At 45.7% G+C, this 22,690-nt stretch overlaps 2 protein-coding genes across 4 annotated transcripts in view; both read left to right on the top strand.

The window, feature by feature from the left end:
* Positions 1-14,197, top strand: part of zbtb1 (zinc finger and BTB domain containing 1) — a 19,090-nt gene extending 4,893 nt beyond the window's left edge. For both annotated transcript variants that reach the window (XM_043696893.1, XM_043696894.1), the window contains exon 2: positions 9,778-14,197. In XM_043696893.1, coding sequence (XP_043552828.1) covers positions 9,807-11,846 — 2,040 coding nt within the window. In that variant the 5' untranslated portion in view covers positions 9,778-9,806 and the 3' untranslated portion in view covers positions 11,847-14,197. The remainder of the gene's footprint in view (positions 1-9,777) is intronic.
* A 6,670-nt stretch (positions 14,198-20,867) lies between these two features.
* The window catches only part of LOC122553333 (heat shock-related 70 kDa protein 2-like), a 20,965-nt gene continuing 19,142 nt past the window's right edge, over positions 20,868-22,690 (top strand). For both annotated transcript variants that reach the window (XM_043696895.1, XM_043696897.1), the window contains exon 1: positions 20,868-21,169. In XM_043696895.1, the coding sequence (XP_043552830.1) occupies positions 20,887-21,169 (283 nt within the window). In that variant the 5' untranslated portion in view covers positions 20,868-20,886. The remainder of the gene's footprint in view (positions 21,170-22,690) is intronic.

Here is a 22,690-nt window from a genome sequence, read left to right on the forward strand (position 1 = left end):
GATGCTGCCTGACCTGCTGAGCTTTTCCAGCAACACATTTTCAGCTCTGATCTCCAGCATCTGCAGTCCTCACTTTCTCCTATAAGATTACAATGGGATCTTGATCAAATGGGCCAATGGGCTGAGGAGTGGCAGATGGAATTTAATATAGATAAATGCGAGGTGCTGCATTTTGGGAAAGCAAATCTTAGTAGGACTTATACACTTAATGGGAAGGTTCTGGATTAGTGGTGCTGGAAGAGCACAGCAGTTCAGGCAGCATCCAAGGAGCTTCAAAATCGACGTTTCGGGCAAAAGCCCTTCATCAGGAATAGTGCCTGCCTCCGTATTTGCTTCCTCAGTGCCTGCCTCCGTAACCAACTCATCCCACACGGACTCCGGACCACCTTTAAACCAGCAGAGTTCGGACCCGAACAGGACAAACAAAAATTTGCTTTCACTTAATGGGAAGTTCCTAGAGAGTATTGCTGAACAAAGAGACCTTGGAATGCAGGTTCATAGCTCTTTGAAAGTGGAGTGGCAGGTAGATAGGATAGTGAAGAAGGCTTTTGCTATGCTTTCCTTTTATTTGGTCAGAGTATTGAATACAGGAATTGGGAGGTCATGTCGCAGCTGTACAAAACATTGGTTAGGCTACTTTTGGAATATTGCGTGCAATTCTGGTCTCCTTGCTATCGGAAAGATGTTGTGAAACTTGAAAGGGTTCAGAAAAGGGTGTTGCCAGGGTTGGAGGATCTGAGCTATAAGGACAGGCTGAATAGGCTGGGGCTGTTTTCTCTGGAGCATCAAAGGCTAAGGAGTTCCCTCTTAGAGGTTTAGAAAATCATGTAGGGCATATAGGGATAAATTGTGTTAAAATCTTTTCCCTGGGGTGGGAGAGTGCAGAACTAGAGGGCGTAGGTTTAGGCTGAGAGGGGAAAAATATAAAAATGACCTAAGGGGCAACTTTTCATGTAAAGGGTGGTGCATATATGGAATGAGCTGAGGAAGTGGTGGAGGCTGGTACAACTGCATTATTTAAAAGGCATCTGGATGGGTATATGAATAGGAAGGGCTTAGAGGGATGTGATCCAAGTGCCACCAAATGGGACTAGATTACATTGGATTATCTGGTTGGGATGGACGAGTTGGACCGAAAGGTCTGTTTCCGTGCTATACATCTCTATGACACTAACTTGATGATGTGATTCAACCTGTGCATTGCTGCACAGTCATCTGCCATCAGGGTGAACAGCAGTGGACTGAACACAGCCCTAAGGGGCCCATCTGTGCTCAGTATGATGGTGTTGGAGATGCTGTTCCCCATCCGGACTGACTGAGGGTCTCCCAGTCACCAAGTCTAGGATCCAGTTACCAAGGGAGGTATTTAGGTCCAGCAGACTCTGCTTTCCAATCAGGTGCTGAGGAATGATTGTGTTAAATGCAAAACCGAGTCAATGAACAGTAATCTGATGTAGGTGTCCTACTTCTCCAGGTTGGTGAAGTTCAGATGGAGGGTGGTGGAAATGGCATCATCTGTTGAACTGTCTGGTCGATACACAAACTGCAGGGTGTCCATTTTGAGGGGGACAGCACGGTCTTAAAGTCTCTCCTGTCAAATGGAAAGATCTTTCCAACGTCCACTATGTCCAGGCTGTTCAGTATTCTGGAAGTTTCAATCAGATTCCCCCTCACCACCTATTTTGGTGTCATCGGCTTACTAACCATACCTCTTATGTTCACATCCAAATCATTCATATAAAGCAGTGGATCCAGTACCAATACTTTTAGCACACCACTGGTCCAAAACGCAACTTTCTATCGCCACTTTTGGTTGTTAAAGGTATTACTAACAAATTTGATAAAAGATATTCGATGGACGTAGTATACTTAGATTTTCAGAAGGCTTTTGATGACATCCTCTGTAGAGCCAAGTTAGAAAAATTAAAGCATTGGGGGTAGGTATTGTATGTGCATGGATTAATGATTGGAATAACAGGAAAAAAGACAACAACAATAAATGGGTCATTCTCACAGAGGCTGACACAAGTGATGTACCACAAGAATTAGTAAAATCCGAAAGAACTGCGGATGTTGTAAATCAGAAACAAACACTGAAATTGCTGGAAAAGCTCAGCAGGTCTGGCAATATTTGTGGAGAGAAATCAGAGTTCACATTTCAGGTCCAGTGACCTTTCCTCAGAACTGGACCGTAAGGATTAGTACCTGGGCCCCAGTTGTTCACAAGGATTTGAAGGTGGGGACCAAATGCATTACTTCCAAATTTGTGGATGATACCAAACTAAATGGGAATGTGACTTCAGGAGGATTCTGAGAGGCTTAGTGAGTGAGCAAGAACATAAGAGGTACAATATCACGTGGGCAAAAATGTATGGTTACCTACTTTGGTAGGAGATGATGTTCAGAGCATTTTCCTTTTAAAAGAAAGTATAGATGTTCAAAAAGACCTGGGTGATCTTGTCAATAAATCACTGAAGACCAACATGCAGGTTTAGCAAGCTATTCAGAAGGCTAATGGAATGTTAGCCTTTATCGCAAGAGGATTTGAGTACAAGAGTAATGAAGTCTTGCTTCAATTGTATAGAAGCTTGATTAGACCACACTTGGAGCATTGTGTGCAGTTTTGATTTCCTTATCTTGGGAAAGATGTTATCACCACTGGGGGAGTGCAATACAGGTCACTGGACTTGCTCCGGGGATGACGGGACTTTCATCTGGAGAGAGATTGGACAAACTGGGCATTTTCTATAGAATGAAAAATGATTTTATTGAAACCTACAAAATACTGAAAGGGATAGACAGATTAGATGCAGGTACAGTGTTTCCCCGGGTTGGAGAGTCGAGAACCAGGGGCACAATTTAAAAATAAGGGGGAAGTGCTTTGGTCCGAGGTGAGAATTGCTTTTACTCAGAGGGTTATGAATCTTTGGAATTCTGTTCTACAGAGGGCAGTGGAAGTTCAGTTTTGGAGTATATTTAAAGTAGGGTTTTGATTAATTTCTGATTACCAGTTATGTACTGGTAATATGGGGATATGGAGTGTAAAAGGCATTGAAGTATTCAATCAATTATGATCATATTGGGGCAGGATTAATGGGCTGAATAGCTAACTCCTGCTCCTACGTTCCTATCCAATGGTCTAAGCTGCTTTTGTAGGTTCGTTGCTTCTTCCTGACCACTCTCAACTTAATTGAGTTTTATATGCTTAGCAAACTTTGAAAGAGTGCATTTGATTTCCTCGTCCAAAATGTTGACATCTATTGTAAATGGCTGCAGTACCCTTCTGCTCTTAAAAAGATCATATATTCCTCCTATGTCCTGCCTGCTAACTATTTCTCTGTCCACGACTGTATATTACCTCCAGTTCTTTTTGGTTTGATAATAACCTCTTGTTTATGATTTATCAAAAGTGCTATGTAAATCTAGAAAATGCTGGTGAAACTCAGCAGGTCTGTGGGAAGAAAGCAGTTAACATTTCAAATCCAGTGACTCTGCTTTCTTTCCACAGGTGCCGCCAGAACTACAGAGTTTAATTATATTAAAATCCAGTTGTTCCTTATCTATTCAACTAATGTGTCCTCAAAGCTCCAGTAGGTTTACAAATATAATCTCCATTTTATAAAGCCCATGTTTACTTTGTACTCCATTGGTATTTCTTAAGTTTCTTGTTATCACATCCATTATAATAGAACCTACTGTCGGTTAGCTCAGTTGGCTGGACGGCTGGTTTGTGATACAGAGTGATGGGATCTATTACATGAAGGACCCTCTTTGTCAACCTCTCCCCTCACCTAAGGCATGGTGATTCTCAAATTAAACCATCACAGTCATATCTCTATCTGTTTCCTCACTCTCTCGCACTCTCCTCACTCCTCTCTCACACTCTCGCTCTCTCTCCACTCTCCTCTCTCTCTCATGAGGTGACAGTGTCCAGGGATGTGCAGGCTAGGTGGATTAGCCATGGGAAATGCAGAGCTACATGGATAGGGTAGGAGTGTCTGGTCTAGATGGGATGTTCTTCGGAGGGTCAGTGCGGACGTAGTGGACCTATAGTGACTTTACCTTTACTTAACAGGAATTACTGTTAATTACAAATAAATAGATTCTAGCTTACAGGTGAATGACATTTAAATTCAATGTATAACTATAAATTAAACTCTTAACCTCCTTCTGAAACTCACCTCCACACACAGACTGAGGATAAAACAAACGTTTGTGTTATGCGTGGAGGGAAGGACTGAGAAAGCAGTTCACTGGTCATTGTACACAGGGTTCATTTGAGATGATCCTTTTGGCTTGTCAGGACCTGCTGCTCCTTGATTTTCCTTCTCCACGTATTTTCACTTGTGGGATGCAGAGAGAGACTGGTGCCCACTTACAAAGGCTTTGACTTATTGGTTAAAAGCCACAGCTTACAGCAACTGATAAAGGGAAATAAATAAGCTTTCTTCAGGCTTGAGGTTTTTTTTTGTTTTGACAGCAGAGAAGGGAGAGCACCTTCCTTTCTCTGCAGAGGTCCAATGCCTTCTGACTGAACATTCACAGCCCCAAACTATTCAGCTACCTGGGAGCCAATCACGTAGTTGTTGATAGTCAGAAGGGCTTTGTAACTGACAAATGGATACCATTCCACTTCAGTCAGTCAGCTACATGTTGCCAGCCAAACTCCACCCCCCCACCAACTCCAACCAGTCTGTAGTAATCTCCTCCACTTTTAGAAACTTTTTATAACTTCTTTGGATCTAAGACTATCCCTACTTTCGTAATTAGTCGTTTCCTGTTATTTTTTTTTGCACCAGAATAGAGCATATAACTGTTGCAATGCATGCTTTCATTGTTTAAATATTAACTATTGCCTATCTATTGTTATGTTCTTTAATGGACTTACTCAATCCATCACAGCCAACTCATGCTTCATGCCTTCCTAATTTCCTTGGGCTAGATTTAGGACCGTAGCTTCAAATGGACCACTTAATTTTATACCCAGTGAAGAATTCCACCATGTTACAGTCACTCTTCCCTAAAGGGCCTTAGAAAAAGATGATTTATTAATCGCCCTCATTGAATAACACCGAATATAGGATAGCCTATTCACTAACCAGTGGTCTATAAAAATCACCTTGTGTACACTCCAGAAAGATATCTACTAATGTATATTATTGCTATTTTCTGATGCATCCTTTCAAGAATATATACAATTTTGGAAAACTGGTAATGCAGAGGCCTAGGCTAATGCATGGTTGCAAATCCCACCATGGGAGTTGGTGCAATTTGAATTCGGGTATTAAAAAAAATCTAATTAAAAGCTGTTCTCAGTAACAATGACCATGAAACCATCATGAATTGCCATTTAAAAGGACATCTGGTTCACTGATATCCTTTAGGGAAGGAAATCTGCTGTGCTTCCCTGCTCTTTCCTACATGTGACTCCAGACCCACAACAATGTGGCTGACTCCTGGCTGCCCCCTGAAATAGCCTAGAGAGCCATCAGTTCAAGGGTCAGTTAGGGATGGACAATAAATGCTGACCTAGCCAGTGATGCCCACATCCTGTGAAAGAGGATCTGAGATACAGGGAGAGGCTGAACAGGCTGGGGCTGTTTTCCCTGGGGCATCGGAGGCTGAGGGGTGACCTTAGAGGTTTACAAAATTTATGAGGGGCATGGATAGGATAAATAAGCAAAGTCTTTTCCCTGGGGTCGGGGAACCCAGAACTAGAGGGCATAGGTTTAGGATGTGAGGGGAAAGATGTAAAAGAGACCTAAGGGGCAACTTTTTCTCACAGAGGGTGGTACGTGTATGGAATGAACTGCCAGAGGATGTGGTGGAGGCTGGTACAATTGCAACATTTAAGAGGCATTTGAATGGGTATATGAATAGGAAGGGTTTGGAGGGATATGGGCCGGGTGCTGGCAGGTGGGGCTAGATTGGGTTGGGATATCTGGTCGGCACGGACCAGAGGGTTTGTTTCCATGCTGTACATCTCTATGACTCTATAAAAGTTGAGTGATCAAATGTGAATTACTACTTTGGAATCCTCGCTGGCTGTTTAGACTTTTTAGCTTTGGGATATTTTTCTGTTCTGTTCATGAAAGGATTCCATCATCTTTCCTATCCTGTATTAAGCTGACTGGTCTACGTATCCTAGACTTGGTCTTGTCCTGTATGAAGGCACCATTAACAGCTGTGGTTTGATGCTGGTATTGATTGAAATTGTTTACATTGGCACAATATCAGAATGTTTTGCACCCCATGTTGTCTTTTATGCTGGGTTTAACCAGATGTGCGAAAATGGAAACTTTGAAGGGTGTTTCCTGTCGTCCTGTGACTGTCACTTGTGTCGATTTAGTACGGGTGTTGTTGCTAGTTGGACTCTGATCTCAGCTGAGTCCCTCCCTTCAGTCTGGGACACAAGAGGTAGAGCTCAGAGGACACTGAGTTAGAATACGTTCAGTTATAGGGGTGAAACTGGCTATTAAGAGTTCAGCTCACTTGCATTAGTCAGGGAAAATATCAGCCTGGATTCCTGCTCCCTACTTCGGTTTGTCTGGTGAAGACCATGTCACCAACAACTCTGAGACAGAGGTGACCCCAATCCAGCACGAACATCCCAAAGTGTCCTTCAATGGCAAAGGGCATATCAGAGGCTGAGAGTAAACACAAACTGAGCAAATCCAGCAACTCATCTAAAACTCTATCTCTGGTATCCTGTTTTGTTTGCATTAGCTCCTGTGGATGCAAATCAGCTTTAACAGATACTTGCATAAAGCCACCATAATCCCAGAGGACCGTTGTGCCCCTCTCTCTCGTTGGAGAGGGGTGACTGGTGACTGTTTAACCTGAGGGTCAGCATACCTAAGGCAAAGGGAGAGATTGAGAAGCAGAGTCCTTCATAATAACCTCAGCTAGTGTGGGAACTGAACCCATACAGTTGGCATCACTCTGCATTGCAAACCAGCTCTCCAACCAACAGAGCTTTTAGTCTACTACATACCCAAACAAACATCACAGATAATAAACCATAATCCATTTTCTTGAGGGAACATTGCACTGTCAGAAGCTAGTACGGAGGGGACACTGGAATTCTGGTGGTACTTTTAAGAAAGCTGTGGGGTTCTAAATGCAGATGGGTCAGGAGTAGGCCACTCGGCCCTCTTCTGTTATTCAGGAAGATCATGGCTGATCTGATCACCCCCATCCCTATAACCTTTTCTGGGAATAAATGGCCGAATACCTGCACTTTATTTGTTTAAATAATTAAGCAAATAGAAACTGCAAATGCTGTACATAAATCTGTTTGAGTAGTGGTTACATCACTATTATGGATATTGCCTTTGGCATATTCCTTTTTTTCAAACCATTCGGCCCTTGGAACCATTCAATATGATCATGGATGATCATCCAACTCAGTTGCTTGTTCTACTTTCACCACATATCCTTTGATCCCTCCGAACTATAACTAACTCCTTGAATAAGTTCTGGGATCTACATAGCAAAGAACAGAGACCAACCTATCCCATTCTAAAAGATGAAAGATTTGATCTGAAATTATTTACTGTATCGCACCTCCATGACACTGGACTCCTTTGGCTATAAATTCTATGAGCACCATCTTATTCTCCACAACCACCTGAAGGACCAGCGCTCAGACAGCTAGTGCTTCCAAATAAACCTGTTGGACTATAACCTGGTGTTGAGATTTTTAACTAACTCCTTGAAAACATTCAATGTTTTAGCCTCAACCATTTTTTGTGACAGAATTCCACAGGCATTTTATAAATACAACCATATTTCTACAATACAGTTGTTGAGGTGATATATCATTCTCAGGAATAATGAAAGTCCCTACAATTGCCTTAACTTCACACAACTCGACTTAGTGTTTACTTTCAACAAGCTTTTGCTGACAAAAGTTTCCTTAAAGTCTATTTACTACAAGATGATTATAAGAACACAAGCATTTTTTTGCTTTTCATATGCAAAATGACATTACCTTTATCCCCACACCTCCGAATTAATATGAGTCACCAATTTTTAGTTTTTATTTGAAAATGAATGGGGACTGTCTTATGAACAAAGTTGAAACAGACTGGGACTCTACTCACTGGAATTTAGAAGAATGAGAGGCAATCTCATTGTAACACATAGGGTTCTTAAAGAGCTTGATGGAGTAAATGCTGAGAGGATGTTTGCCCAAGTGAGAGAGGAGGGCTTGGGGGTGTAGTGTCAGAATAGAGATGCCAAATTAAGACATATGGAATTTCTTATTGGTGGGTTGAGAATCTTTGCAACTCCTTGCCACAAAGAGCTGGGGGGCAGCATACTTGCATATAATTGAGGCTTGGATAGATTTTCTGATCACTGGGGAATCGAGGGTTACAGGGAAAGGGCAGGAAAGTGGACGTGAGGAATGTCGGATCCTATAGAATGGTGGAGCTGACCCGGGATGGGGGGGGTGCAAATGGCCTGTTCCTATTTCTGATGGTCTTGTCATCTGAAATAAAACTGTGTTGGAGAAACTCAGCAGGTCTGGCAGCAATCGTGGAGAGAGAAACTTAATATCTTGAGTCAAATATGACTTTTCTTTGGAACTGAAAAGCCATATTACATCAAAAATGAATTAAGTGGACAAAAAAAACTGGTGAATAGACTAACATCAGAAAATATTACAATTGTCCATTTTGGAAGAAAAATACAACCTAAGCATAAACAGTCATCTAAATGGTGAAAAAGTTCAGAATTCTGAGAGGCAGAAAGTAAAATGAATCATAATCAGTTAGTATGTACGTACAGCAGGTAATTAGGAAAGTGAATAACATGTTGTCATTTGAGGGGAATTAAATACAAAAAGAGAGGTTATGTTTTAGTTATACAGGGTACTGTTGAGACCATATCTGGAATATTGTGCAAAATACTGGTCACCTTGTTTAAATAGTTTAAAAAGATTTAATATAATAACTGGAATGTCATTTGAGGAAAAATTGGAGAGGCTACGCTTGTATTTGCCACATTTTAAAAGAGCAAAAGGTAACTTGATTGAAACGTCATAAAGATCTGGAGGGGACTTGACCAGGTGGATGTGGAGAGGAATCCTCTTGTAGCGGATTTGAGAATTAGGGGATCATTGTTTACAAATCAGGGTTGCCCATTTAAAACACATTTGAGATTTTTTTTCCCACTAAGCGTCTTTGGAATTCTCCCTCTGAAAAGGTGGTGGATACAGTGTCTTTGAATATTTTTAAGGCTGAGGTGGATAGATTGACAAGTAAGTTAATAGTTATTGCGAGGGTAGATGAGCATGTGGAGTTGGGGTTACATTCAGAAGTCATAATCTTATAGAATGATAGAGAGCAATGGAGTGGAATAGCATGCTCTGAATTTGCATTTTCATAAACCTTAAGTTGTAAATAACGTGAAATCGGCAACTGATGACTTTAATTTGAATGCACATTGACCTTTCTCATGTGAATGTTACCTAGTTTAGAAATGGTGGCCAAGGAGGGACAAGGGAGATCCTAAGTGGCAGGTTGCAGACTCTGGGGCTGGTGTCACAATGTTATAGTCTTTGTGAGGAAGTTATGAAAAAAATTGTCCTTTTCTTCAATTATTTGTCTTGTTCGTTGGAGGTTGGGTTTGGAATATGTGTATCTGCGTGGCTCTTTGAAAGGGCCAGTGTGGAATGGGTGGGCTGAAGGGCCAGTGTGGAATGGGTGGGCTGAATGGCAGTGATTCTCTAATTAATTTGCAGCACTAGTCCAACTTTCTGCTTCCTTGCAGGGACCGGGCTGACTGGCGGGTGGTCCAGGATGCCAAGGCTGAGTCACAGTGAGTACGTTCTCCAGCAGCTGAACAACCAGAGGGAGTGGGGATTCCTGTGTGACTGCTGCATCATCATTAATGACATCTACTTCCGAGCTCACCGCGCCGTGCTGACCGCCTGCAGCTCCTACTTCCGAATGATGTTCATCAGCCAGCAGCTGACGGGGAACCTGAGCCTCAGCAACGTCAACATCAGCGCCGAGTGCTTCGACCTCATCCTGCAGATCATGTACCTGGGGAGGCTGGTCGGGGTCCCCTCGGACTTTGAGGAGCTGCGATCCGCCATGACCTTCCTGCAGCTCTACTACGTGCCCAAGAGTCTGGACGAACTGCAGCAGAGCGACGGCAAGGCCGCCCCGTCCCCCCCAGCGGCTGTGGCCCAGCCGAAAGGCGCCATGATGTTCGGGGTACGGATGTACGAGGAGCGGCCGGGGGAGCTGGTCAAGAGGAGGCGGCGGGAACCGAGCCCCGAGGTTAACGGCCTCAGCGCTGCCCCCGCAGTTGCGCCACCGCCGCCTTCCCCCGCCGCCACCGCCACCGCCACCGCCGCCACCGCCGCCGCCACCACCACCATGGAGGCCCCGGCACGGAAGCAGGGTCGCCCGGGCCTAAAGGGCAGGCTTCACCCCCGCTTCGGCAAGTGCTACACGTGCGACTGCTGCGGCTTCGTCTTCAGCTGCGAGAAGCTGCTCAATGAGCATGCGCTGACCTGCAACAGCCGGCGCGCGCCTGCGCCCCCTGAGGGGCCGGAGCGCGAGGGCGAACCCGTTAAGGCGGGACCCAGCGGGCGGCCCGGCTCCGCGGAGCCGCCATTGGCGCCGCCTGAGGAGAACGGCACGGGGGGCGGCCGCCCGGCGGTGAAGACGGAGCCCGACGACACGGCGGCCGTGGATCTGCACGACATCACCGTGGTGCAGGTGGCGGACGACGGCGAGCTCGCCTCGGACGACGACGTCGAGGAGAAGGCGCTGGCCTTCGAGGGGGCCGGCGGACTCCGCGGCGGCGGCGGGGGGCACCGGCCGTCGGAGGGTCACCCCAACTGGGCCGCGGAAGAGGACGAGGAGGAGGAGGACGATGATGAGGAGGAAGAGGAGGAGGAAGGGCGCACCTTGAAGCTGGAGCCGCAAGAGGGACGAGGCAGCCCGCTGGGGCCGGCCTGTGAGCTCTGCGGCGTGGCACTGCCGGAGAGTGAGCGCGCCGGCCATTATGTGGCCCACCACGTGGACAGCGTGTGCGCATGCGGCAAGTGTGGCCGCCTCCTGGTGAAGGGTGGCCGCTTGCAGGAGCACGCTGAGCGCTGCCTGGGCGGCCACGACGCCCTGTACCCCTGGCAGGCCAGCAGCGGGCAGCCCGTACCCCCATCAACCCCGGCACCCCCGGGCGACTCGCCGCCAGGCCCTCAGCTGGCCAGGTTCACCTGCCAGGTGTGCGGGGGCAGCTTCAAACAGCGATACCAGCTACAGGAGCACATGTACCGGCACGTCGGCCGCCACTTCCAGTGCTCGCAGTGCGCCCGGGCCTTCGACCAGGAGAAGCTGTGGGTGGAGCACATTTCCCGCTGCATGTTTGGCCAGGCGCCCCGCGAAACCCCGTCCGAGAGGGTGGACCGGCGGAAGCACGTGTGTAACCTCTGCGGCAAGGCCTTTTACCAGCGGTGCCACCTGCGAGAGCACTTCACCACCCACACCAAGGAGAAGGAGTTTGCCTGCCAGATCTGCGGCAAGGAGTTCCTGCGGGAACGCCTGCTCCGACTGCATTTGGACATGCACCGGGGAGATGCCCGTTATGTCTGCCCCAGGTGTGGCCAGGGCAGCTACCGCAAGCATGACCACCTGCGCCACATGGTGTCTCATCTGGTGGGCCGAGAGGTCATCTGTGAGGTCTGCTTCCAGGTGTTTGAGGATGGGGAGCTGCTGGAACGTCACACTGACGTCCACCTTCACACCTGCACCTTGTGTGGGGACAAGTTCAAACTGAAGAAGGAGCTCACTATGCACCATCTAACCAGCCACACCAAGAAGCTGTGAGTGACTACCCCTACCCTCCTAAAGTATTCCACTGGACCTGCCGTAAACCTGCCTGGAGTTTGCTTTCAGTGGGATGATCCATCCCACCTCCTCACCTTTTTGGCTTCTCTGGTGTTGTCCTCCCTGGCATTATTCACCAGAGAACTGATCCCAGCAAGGCCCAACGTTCATCGCACCCCTTGCCAGAATGTCACGACTGGTAATAGTAATCCCAAATCACGTCCCTACAAGAAACCATCACGCAGAGGATGTTGGAGAAACTCAGCAGGTCTGGCAGCAAAGAGAGAAACAAAGTTAATGTTTCAAAGTCTGGTATCATACTTCAGAAATGTCCTTTGCTCCGACTGTCAGCATTATGAACTCAAAATGAGATCATATGTCTCAGGACTGGGATCCCGTGGGATGGTTGGACATAGTATCGCTGACACACAGAGGAGGAACTGACACTGTTGACTTTAATTCCATAATATAAAGCTCAGATTTATCAAGTATATCTCATTGATTATTATGTGATATTTGGGAACCAAGACCTGGATGGTGCTTTCTCCATTGTAATGGCAATTGACAATTTGCACATGGCTGTAGGAATGCAATGTATTTTTAAAATGTCCGCTTTTCCCATCTCAGAATGATGGTCTAATTTCATTACTCTGTTTAAGAACACTTGTTCACAATCAGGAATAGGTTTTTGTTGTGCAAAAGCACTGGGACTAACAACTGACCGAGGCACACCTTTACCTAATATTAAAATAGAATGCTGGAGGAATTCAGCAGGTCTGGCAGCATCTGTGAAGAGAGAAACAGTAAACATTTTGAGTCAGGTATGACTCCTTTAAGGTCCTTTTAAGGAAAAATCATACTTGACTCAACATTAGCTCCACATTGTTCTCTCCGCAGATGCTGCTGATCTGCTGAGTTTCTCCAGCACTCCCTGTGGTTGTTTCAGATCTCTAGCATCCACAGCACTTTGCTTTTACATCTGGACCTGTATCTAAACATCAACTGGAGAAGGCAGAATTGTTCTCTTTTGAAGTAGAGATGGTTAAGGCAAGATTTGAATTCTGTGTTCCAAATTGCCCCTTACGTTTCTGACAGGTTAACTAAGAACTACTTCCAGAAGCATACACAGATTGACTGTAATTAAAGAAAAAAGCAGACAGGGAACTAGATCTCTAAAACATGGAAAACAGTCCTTCGGCCCATTGAGTATGCTCATGTCAAAATGGTTAACTGTCTAATCCTGTTTTCCAGCACGTGGCCCATTGCGTTGTATACCTTGACATCACGAGTGCACATTTAAATACTATGTCAAAGTTATGAGAGTTTTTCCATCTACCAGCCTTACTGGCAGTGAATTCCAGATTCCCATCACCCTCTGGGTGAAAAAGCATTGCCTCTCTTTCCCTCTAAATCTTCTATTCCTTACCTTAAATGTCTGTATCCACTTGTTAATCTTCCCATCAAAGGGAAACATCTCAACCATGTGCCCCTCAGTCTCCTCTGCTCCCAATCTGTCTTTCATAAGTGAAACTTTCCAGCCGAGGCAATATCCTGGTAAATATCCTCTGTCCCCTCTCCGGTGCTGACGTATCCCTCCTTTAAGGTAGACTCCAGAACTGCACACAATACTCTAGCTGTGGCCTAACCAAAGTTTTATGCAGTTCCGGCGTAACTTTCCTGCTGTTCAACTCTATGCCTTGACTAAAAAAGGCAAAGAATCCCCATATGCCATCTTAACCACTTTATCGACCTGTCCTTCCACCATAAGGGGCAGGTGTTCATGTAAACCAAGGTCCCTCTGATCCTCGGTGCTACACGGGGTTATACTTTTCATTATGTATTCTCTTGCCTTATTTATCCTGCAGGATTGAGCAGTGGCTGGTGCTGAGGAGTAATCTGACTCTAATGTCTGCTGTCCTGGAGATTCTCGTCTGCAGAATCTCCCCTGCCCCTAATCCTCACAGTGGGTCAGACCTGTCCTTTGATAATGAGAGGGGCCATGGGATCAAAGCACTCGATCCATGAGTACAGCAGCAGCTGCTTCCCAGGCAGTACTTTAACCAGTTCTCTGTGCCCCCCCTCCCTCTTCATAAGCCATCTCTGCCTCTCTCTTGATCTCTTGGATGCTGTGTGCTGCCCCCTTCATTGCTAATTTTGGACAATCAAACAGCAATATTGCTAATTTAAGGAGTCAGAATGTTTGCAGATTGTAACCAGCTGATTTCACTGGGTCTTGCCTTACAATAGTAGTACACAAAGTCACCTGTGAATTGATGTTCTGTTTAGAGACTGGTGGAGTTTTTTAAATTCCATTTTTAATAAAATGTTCAGTATGTATGCAGCAACACTAATTGGGAGTCCTGTTTTTATGTTGTTTGATTTTTGCAATTTGTTCTTCTTGCCCTCAGTACACTCCACCACTCCCTCATCCCAGAATGGTCACAGTTTCACCAGCAAGCTTCGATATGCCCATGCAGAGAAGTCAGCCTGAGCGTGGCTATGCACTGATCTTAGCTTCCATCCGATAATCATCTTTGTGACCCTGATTGACTTTCTGACCTTTCATCTCATCAAGATTACCAATTTTAAGGGTATAATGGAATACTTCCCACTTGCCTGGATGGGTGCAGCTCCGGGACAAAGCAGTCTAGTTCATTGGCACCAGATCCATAAATAACCAATACTCTGTGCAGCATCTATATGATGCAAACTCTCATATGATTCACCACGTTTACCAATGTCCTTTAGTGAAGGAAACTGCAATCCTTACCTGGTCTGGACTTCATGTAACTCCTAGAGCCACAGCAATGTGGCTCACTTATAACTGCCTCTTTGGATGGATAGTAAATGCTGACCTAGCCAGCAATAGCCTCATTTTGTGAATGATAAAAAGAATAATTTGCATGGCAATATTCATCACCCCACACCATCTCCCACCCTGAAAGTATTTGCAATGGATAATCCGGTGTGGAAAATAATGGGACTCTGTTCCTAGAGTCATTTTGGAATTGCTTACACCATGTGTAGACAGCATTGGTTCAAAAAATATTATTTAAACAAAAGCTGTAACACAAAAGGACTTTGGGGTTACTCACAAATGAAACAGAAAGTTAGCATAAGGTGCAGCAGGTAATCAGAAAAGTGAATGGAATGTTGGCCCTTCACGGGGGTTGGAGTATAAGAGTAGGGAAGTCTTAACTACAACTGCACAAGGTGTTGGTGAGACCACATTTGGAGTACATTGGGAAGAAAGAATTAATGTTTTGAGACTGGTCATTCTTTTCATTTGATTTATTCTAGCCACATGTTCCTAAGTACTGTGAAAAGTTTTGCAACTAGTACAGGCAAATCATAGCAAGCAAGGACATATAGATAATAGGATACGTAGAGTGTGGCATACACGTTACAACTGCACAAGAGGTCCGCAAAGCAAGATCAAAATTATTTGAAGTTATTCAGCGGTCTAATAATGGCAGGGAAGAAGCTGTTCTTTAACCTGGCCAAATGTGTGTTCAAGCTTCTGTATCTTCTGCCTGATGGAAAAGGTGGAAGAGAAGATTACTGGGGTGGGAAGGGTCTTTATGACATTGACAGCCTTTCTGCAGCAACGAGACATGTAAATGGATAGGAAATTGGCTTCTGTGATGGTCTGGGCTGTGCACACAACTTTCTGTAGTTTCTTACAGTCCTGGGCAGAGCAGTTGCTGCACCAGGCAGTTGTTGCAACTGGATAGTATGCTTCCTGTGGTGCACCTATAAAAGTTGGTTTGGATCCTTAAGGATATACTGAATTTCCTAAGGCACCTGAGGAAGAAGAGGCATTGTTGTGCCTTGATCTTTGCATCTACATGTAAAGTCCGGAATAGATTGTTGGTTATCGTCACCCCTCGGTGATGCTATCGATCCTTCCACCCAACGTTGATGTAGAATGGGGTGAGTCCTCCTCTTCCTGAAGTCTATGATCAGTTTTTTTGTTTTACAGACATTGAAAGAGGCAGTTTGTTAGACCACGACATCAAGCCCTCTATCCCCTTCCTGTATTCTCGCTGATCATTGTTTTGATACCCATCCTACCATGGTGGTGTCGTCAGCAAACTTGTGGATGGCATTCAATTGGAATTTGACTACATAGGCAAGGGTGCATGTGGGGCAAGTCGGGGCTGAGAACCCTTCCTTGGGAAGCGCCAGCGTTGAGGGATATCGTGGAGGAGGTACCGTTTATCTTCATTGATTGCAGTCTGTGGTTCAGGCATCTGAGGATCCAGCTGCAGAGTGCGGAACTGAGACCTACCTATGTCTCGGAGTTTTGAGATTAGTCTGGAGGAGACTTAATGGTGTTGAAGGCAGAGCTGTAGTGGATGAGTGAGTATAGGTGTCCTTGTTGTCCAGATATTCCAGGAACGAGTGTAGAGCTAGGGAAATGACATCCACTGTGGACTTGTTTTCATCAGTTGGCAAATTACTGGGGATCGAGGCAGGCTGGGAGGTTAGAGTTGATGTGGACCATGACCAGCCCCTCGAAGCACTTCATGATTATAGACGTCAAAGCTATTGGGCGGTAGTCATTCGGGCATGTTACACGTGTTTCTTTGGTACTGCGATGATTCTCATTAGAGACAATAAAATTGCAGATGCTGGAATCCAAGCAGCAGGCTGGAAAAACACTGCAGGCCAGGTAGCAGCAAGAGGGGGAGAAGTCAACATTTCAGGTGTAATCCTCCTTCAGGACTTCAGTCTAACTGAGATGATCTTCGTCAGAACATTATCACCAGTTTCTGGACTTGAAACATTAGCTCTGCTGTCTTCCTATAGATGAATAAATGGTTTTATTGTCATATGCATTTTACAGTAAAAATACAGAAATGTAGAAAATAGGTGCAGGAGTAGGTCATTCAGCCCTTCAAGCCTGCAGCACCATTCAACATGATCATGGCTAATCATGCAATCTCAGTATCCCATTCCCCGCTTACTCTCCATATCCCTTGATCCCTTTAGCCGCAAGGGCAATGTCCAGCTCCCTCTTGGATATATCTGATAAAGTGGCCCCAACAGCTTCCTGTGGGAAAGGATTCCACATATTCACAATTCTGACTGAAGAAATTCCTCCTCATCTCAGTCCTGAATGGCTTGTCCCTTATTTTTAGACTGTGACTCCTAGTTCTGGACTTCCCCAACATCAGGGAACATTCTTCTTGCATCTAGCCTATCCAGTCCCATCAGGAATTTAGATTAGATTAGATTACCTACAGTGTAGAAACAGGCCCTTCGGCCCAACAAGTACACACCGATCCTCTTATGAGAAACCACCCTTCCTATATTTACTCCTGACTGGTCCACCTAACACTACGGGCAATTTAGCATAGCCAATTCACCTAACCTGCACATTTTAGGACTGTGGTGGGAAACCGGAAGAAACCCACGCAAGCATGGGGAGAATGTGCAAACTCTACAAAGACAGTTGCCCGAAGCAGGAATTGAACCTGGGTCCTTGGCGCTGTGAGGCAGCAGTGCTAACCACTGAGCCACCGTGCTTTAATTTACATATTTCTATGAGATTCCCCCTCATTCTTCTAAATTGCAGCATGTACAAACCCATTTGATCCCGTATTTCCTCACATATCAGTCCTGCCATTCTGGGAATCAGTCTGGTGAACCTTTGCTGGACTTCCTCAGTGGAAGAATGTCCTTCCTCAGATTAGGAGACCAAAACTGCACACAATACTCATGATGTGGCCTCACCAAGGCCCTGCAACAAAACATCCTTACTCTGATACATGAATCCTCTCACTATGAAGGCCAGCATGCCAATCGCTTTCCTCCCTGACTGCTATATCTGCACACCAACCTTCAAACGACCATTCCATCATGACACCCAGGTCTCATTACATCTCACCTTTTCCTAAACTGCCATCATTCAGATAATAATCTGCCGCCTTGTTTTTGCCACCAAAGTGGATAACTTCACATTTATTCACATTACATTGCATTTGCTAAGCATTTGTCCACTCAGCCTATCTGTCCAAGTCACCTTGCAGCTTCTTAGCGTCCTCCTTACAGCACCCACTGACACCCAGCTGAGTGTCATCTGAAAACTTGGAGAAATGGCTTTCAATTCCTTCGTTCAAATTGTTGATGTATATTATGAACATAAAAATATAGTGAAATCTCTCATTTCTCTCCACAATTAGGTGCCATGTTCAATAATTTAAGAATAAAGAAAAGAAAGATCTATCTTAAAGAGAGTCCATCAGTATTCAATGATGCCTGTGCTGCCATCCCTACTCCACCCCTTCTATGCCATCTACACCGAACTCAACCAGTACCGACGTCGCTGATCTTCAGGTGATATCTTTACTACTGGACTGATCCTCCCCCACCACTGCCTGTGCTGGATCAACTAACATCAGAGTCATGTCTCTTGCCACTGGACCACCTTATTGATGTCACTGTAATATTCTTCTGCCACTGCTTCACCACCGCCAAACCCAAACAACAACGAAGTCACCAATCCGAAGGCACCATCTTTAGCCGCTGGGCCTACCACCACCTTTGCCAAAGTAACAGCCGCCCATTCTGATGCTCACCATGGAAAAGTAAGTAAGGGCTTGCTTGAGGTCTGTGCTAGGCCTGTGTGAGGTCAATGCACTGGGCCCTCTCAAGGTCTGCGCTGGGCCCACTCGAGGTCCATGCTGTGCCAGATCAAGTCCACTACGGGCTCGCTTGAGGTCTGTGCACTGGGCCCAAGCTTTTGGTTTGCTTGAGGTCTGGGCTCATGCAAGATCCACGCTGGGGCCATTTGAGGTCTGTGAAGGGCTTTCGCTGTCACCAATGCCATCCAAGCTCAGGTCAAGAGGTGTTTAAAGGTACAGAGAGAGAAAAACATAAGTAGAGAGAGATAAAAGAAGAAACAAAAGAGCCCTATTCTGATGCAATCTAGCTCACAGTCTGAGCTACCAGACCTGCCGGGTTTTGCCAGCAATTTCTATTCAGAACTGCAGCATCCACTTATTTAAGTAAAGATAGTATTTCATTGCAGGCAGTTTAGAGGGACTTCACTAAGATGATTCTCTATATGGAGGGATTGTCTTATGAGCAAAGGTTAAACAGGCTGGGACTCTACTCACTGGAGTTTAGAAGCATGAGAGATAATCTCATTGAAACTTATTGGATTCTTAACCGGCCTGACAAGATAAATGCCAAGAGCATGTTTCCTCCCATGCGAGTGTAGTGGACCAAAGGGTGTAGAATAAAGGCGCACCAACTGAAGACTGACATGAGGAGGAATTTATTCTCATAGTTATACAGCGTAGAAACAGGTTTTTAGCCCACAATATCTTTGCAGACCAAGAAATACCAAATTAATCCCATTTACCTGCACATAGCCAACTGTGCACTAACATTTTAAGTGCTCATCAAGATTTTTTAAAAATGTTACGAGAGTACATGCCTCCACCACCCTCTCAGGCACCCTGTGGATGAATTTTTTTCCTCAAATCTGCTCTAAACCACTTAGTCCTCATCTTAGACTTATGACCTCATTTTAGAGAGATCTAGAACATGGAAAGATTCTCATGATCTATCCTATCTATGCTTCTCATAATTTTGTAAAACACAATCAGATCCTCTTGCAGCCGTAGCTCCAAGGAAAAGTCTGTCCTCGTAACTGAGACTTTACATCCCAAGCAACATCCTGGTGAATCTCCTCTGCACCCGTTCCAATGCAATCACATTCCCTCTGTTTTGGAGGCTTGACTGTCTTTGGAACTCCTTGCTACAAAGAACTATGGAGGTCGATTCCTTGTGTACATTTAAGGCTCTGCTAGAAAGATTCAGGGAATCATTGGGTAATGGGAAAAGGCTGGAAAGTGGATGTAAGGATTCTGGATTAGTGGTGCTGGAAGAGCACAGCAGTTCAGGCAGCATCCAAGGAGCTTCGAAATCGACGTTTCGGGCAAAAGCCCTTCATCAGGAATAAAGCATTGTCAATCAACCATGACCCTATTGAATGATGCTAGGAGAAAGTGAGGTGCTGGAGATCAGAGTTGAGAGTGTGCTGCTGGAAAAGCACAGCAGGAAAGGCAGCATCCGAGGAGCAGGAGAATTGACCTTTCAGGCAAGAGCCCTTTGTTAGGCATTCCAAAATGTCGATTCTCCTGTTCCTCGGATGCTGCTGGACCTGCTGGGCTTTTACAACAACACACTCTAGAACGTATTGAACGATGCGGCAGGATCGTTTTATGGCGGACAAAGAAAGTACTTGTGACAGTGATTTTAATTTCATGTGAATGAACATAAAATGGGATGACCCTATTTAGAATTTTCACAACTTTAAACATCTCCACTCCAAGGCACATAAATATGGGTTTGTTCAAACTTTCCCTTGTAAGTTAACCTTTGTGATCCAATTCTTCAGGACAGAAGACCTTCAATGTTTTCTTGATAAGTGAGTAAAGGACCTGAAAATAGTCAATAGTTGTAGGGCACTCTCAGGGTAAGTTGCAATGAACTGCATCATGTGTCCATTTCCCACCTCTACTCCCACGTGGTGCCGTTGTATCCAGTGGCAAATGTAATCATTCAAACTGCCACCTTCCGCGCTGTCGGCCTCTTCGATTGGGCATCCGTTTGTCCAATCAGATCAGACCCCTTCGGTACTGCCGCACGTGGGCAGGCCCCGCCAAACCGTCAACTCTGTGCCCACGCCCCCTTCGCCAGCTCCAATAAAACGCGTCCTTTGTTTGGATTGGTCGTTGCCCCCCCACGTGCCGAAGAGCGGTGACGCCAGGGCTGGAAGATCATTCGTCGCCCATCGGTTGCATCATTGCCCCACGTGCGCGCCGCCGAAACGCGACGCCTGATTGGTTAATGTCCGCTTACGTTATCCCACACGTGACAATCAGGAGAAGCGCGGCGTTCCTATTGGCCAGAGGGGTGCGAAGCGGGAAAGCAAAATGGCGGCCCGTTTGTATAAAAGGCTCGAGCAGGGCAAACGGACAGCTGCCTGTCGCCCTCAGCTTGGTCGTGGCCGTTACCCGGCGTAATGGCGGCCCATTCCCTGGCCGTCGGTATCGACTTGGGCACCACCTACTCGTGCGTCGGCGTCTTTCAGCACGGCAAGGTGGAGATCATCGCCAACGACCAGGGGAACCGCACCACCCCTAGCTACGTGGCCTTCACCGACACGGAGCGGCTGATCGGCGACCCCGCCAAGAACCAGGTGGCCATGAACCCCACCAACACCGTCTTCGACGCCAAGAGGCTCATCGGCCGCAACTTCGACGACACGACGGTACAGACCGACATCAAGCACTGGCCCTTTACCGGTGAGTCGGCAGCAGGTGACTGAAAAAGCGGCTTTAGCCAACAACAACCTGCTGCGTTTACATCGCGCCTCGGCAAACAATTTTCACTTACACGTCGCTTTACCCTCTCTCCTGTATGGGCATAGTACCTTTTAAAGCCTTTACCAACACCTTGCATTCATATAGTGCTTTAAAGGACTAACAACCACGCACATTGATATAGCGCCGAGACGCCCTTAGAACTGCCCGCACTGACCTCGCGCCCTGACCCCCCCCCCCCCAAACGCATTGTTCAAACTTCTTGAAAACCTCTCCTCCCCCATTGACATAGCGCCTTTTAAATATTATCAGTCTACATTGATGTAGTACCTTTACATCATAGAAGTTCTACTTGACACCTAAGTCTGGAAGATATTCAGTTAAATAGCTAAAAGTTTGGTTTAAAGCAGGGCAGGAAGGAGGAATGTGAGGTGAGGACAGTGCATGAAGGTTATACCAGAGCTTAGGACCCCAGGCAACTCGGGTCATAGACTCCATTGGACAGTGATGATAATTGGAAATACTCCAGATGGTAGAATTACTGGAGTGTGGAGATCTGAGGGTTTATTTGATAGAGAGATTAGGAGAGACAGAAGCAGTGGCTGGAAGTGAGAACACAGTTTTTAAAACTGAGAAAATTTGTTGTTGGACCAGGAGCCTGAATAGACTAGCAGACATAGGGACTGATAAGGTGAACAGGCAGTAGAGGTCTTTTTGAATTTCCACCCATGTCAGAATCCATTCGGGCTGAACATTAATTTAAAGTTAAAGTATGGCACGGACTTAAGGCTTGTCTGAGACTGCACCAGGAGTATTATGTATGTTTTAAATCTCCTTAACTATGGAAATATAGACTTAGACAATGGGTGCAGGAGTTGGCCATTCTGCCCCTTGAGTCTGCACCACCATTCAATATGATCATGGCTGATCATCCTTAATCAGTATCCTGTTCCTGCCTTATCTCCATAACCCTTGATTCCACTATCCTTGAGAGCTCTATCCAACTCTTTCTTAACTGAATCCAGAGACTGGGCCTCCACTGCCCTCCTGCGGCAGAGCATTCCACACAGCCACCACTCTCTGGGTGAAGAAGTTTCTCCTCCTCTGTCCTAAATGGTCTACCCCATATTTTTAAGCTGTGTCCTCTGGTTCGGCACTCACATGTTTCCAGAGTGTCCAATCCTTTAATAATCTTATGTCTCAATCAGATCCTCTCTGTCTTCTAAACTCAAGGGTATACAAGCCCAGCCGCTCCAGTCTTTCAGCGTAGGGTAGTCCTGCCATTTCACCCTGCCACCCAGCTTAGTATCATCAGCAAATTTGCTAATGTTATTACTAATACCATCTTCTATATCATTAACATATATTGTAAAAAGCTGCGGTCCCAGCACTGATCCCTGCGGTACCCCACTGGTCACTGCCTGCCATTCCGAAATGGAGCCATTTATCATTACTCTTTGTTTCCTATCAGCCAACCAACATTCAATCCAAGTTAGTACTTTG

Source organism: Chiloscyllium plagiosum, chromosome 10 (genome assembly GCF_004010195.1).
Source record: "Chiloscyllium plagiosum isolate BGI_BamShark_2017 chromosome 10, ASM401019v2, whole genome shotgun sequence".
Classification (NCBI taxonomy): Eukaryota; Metazoa; Chordata; class Chondrichthyes; order Orectolobiformes; family Hemiscylliidae; genus Chiloscyllium; species Chiloscyllium plagiosum.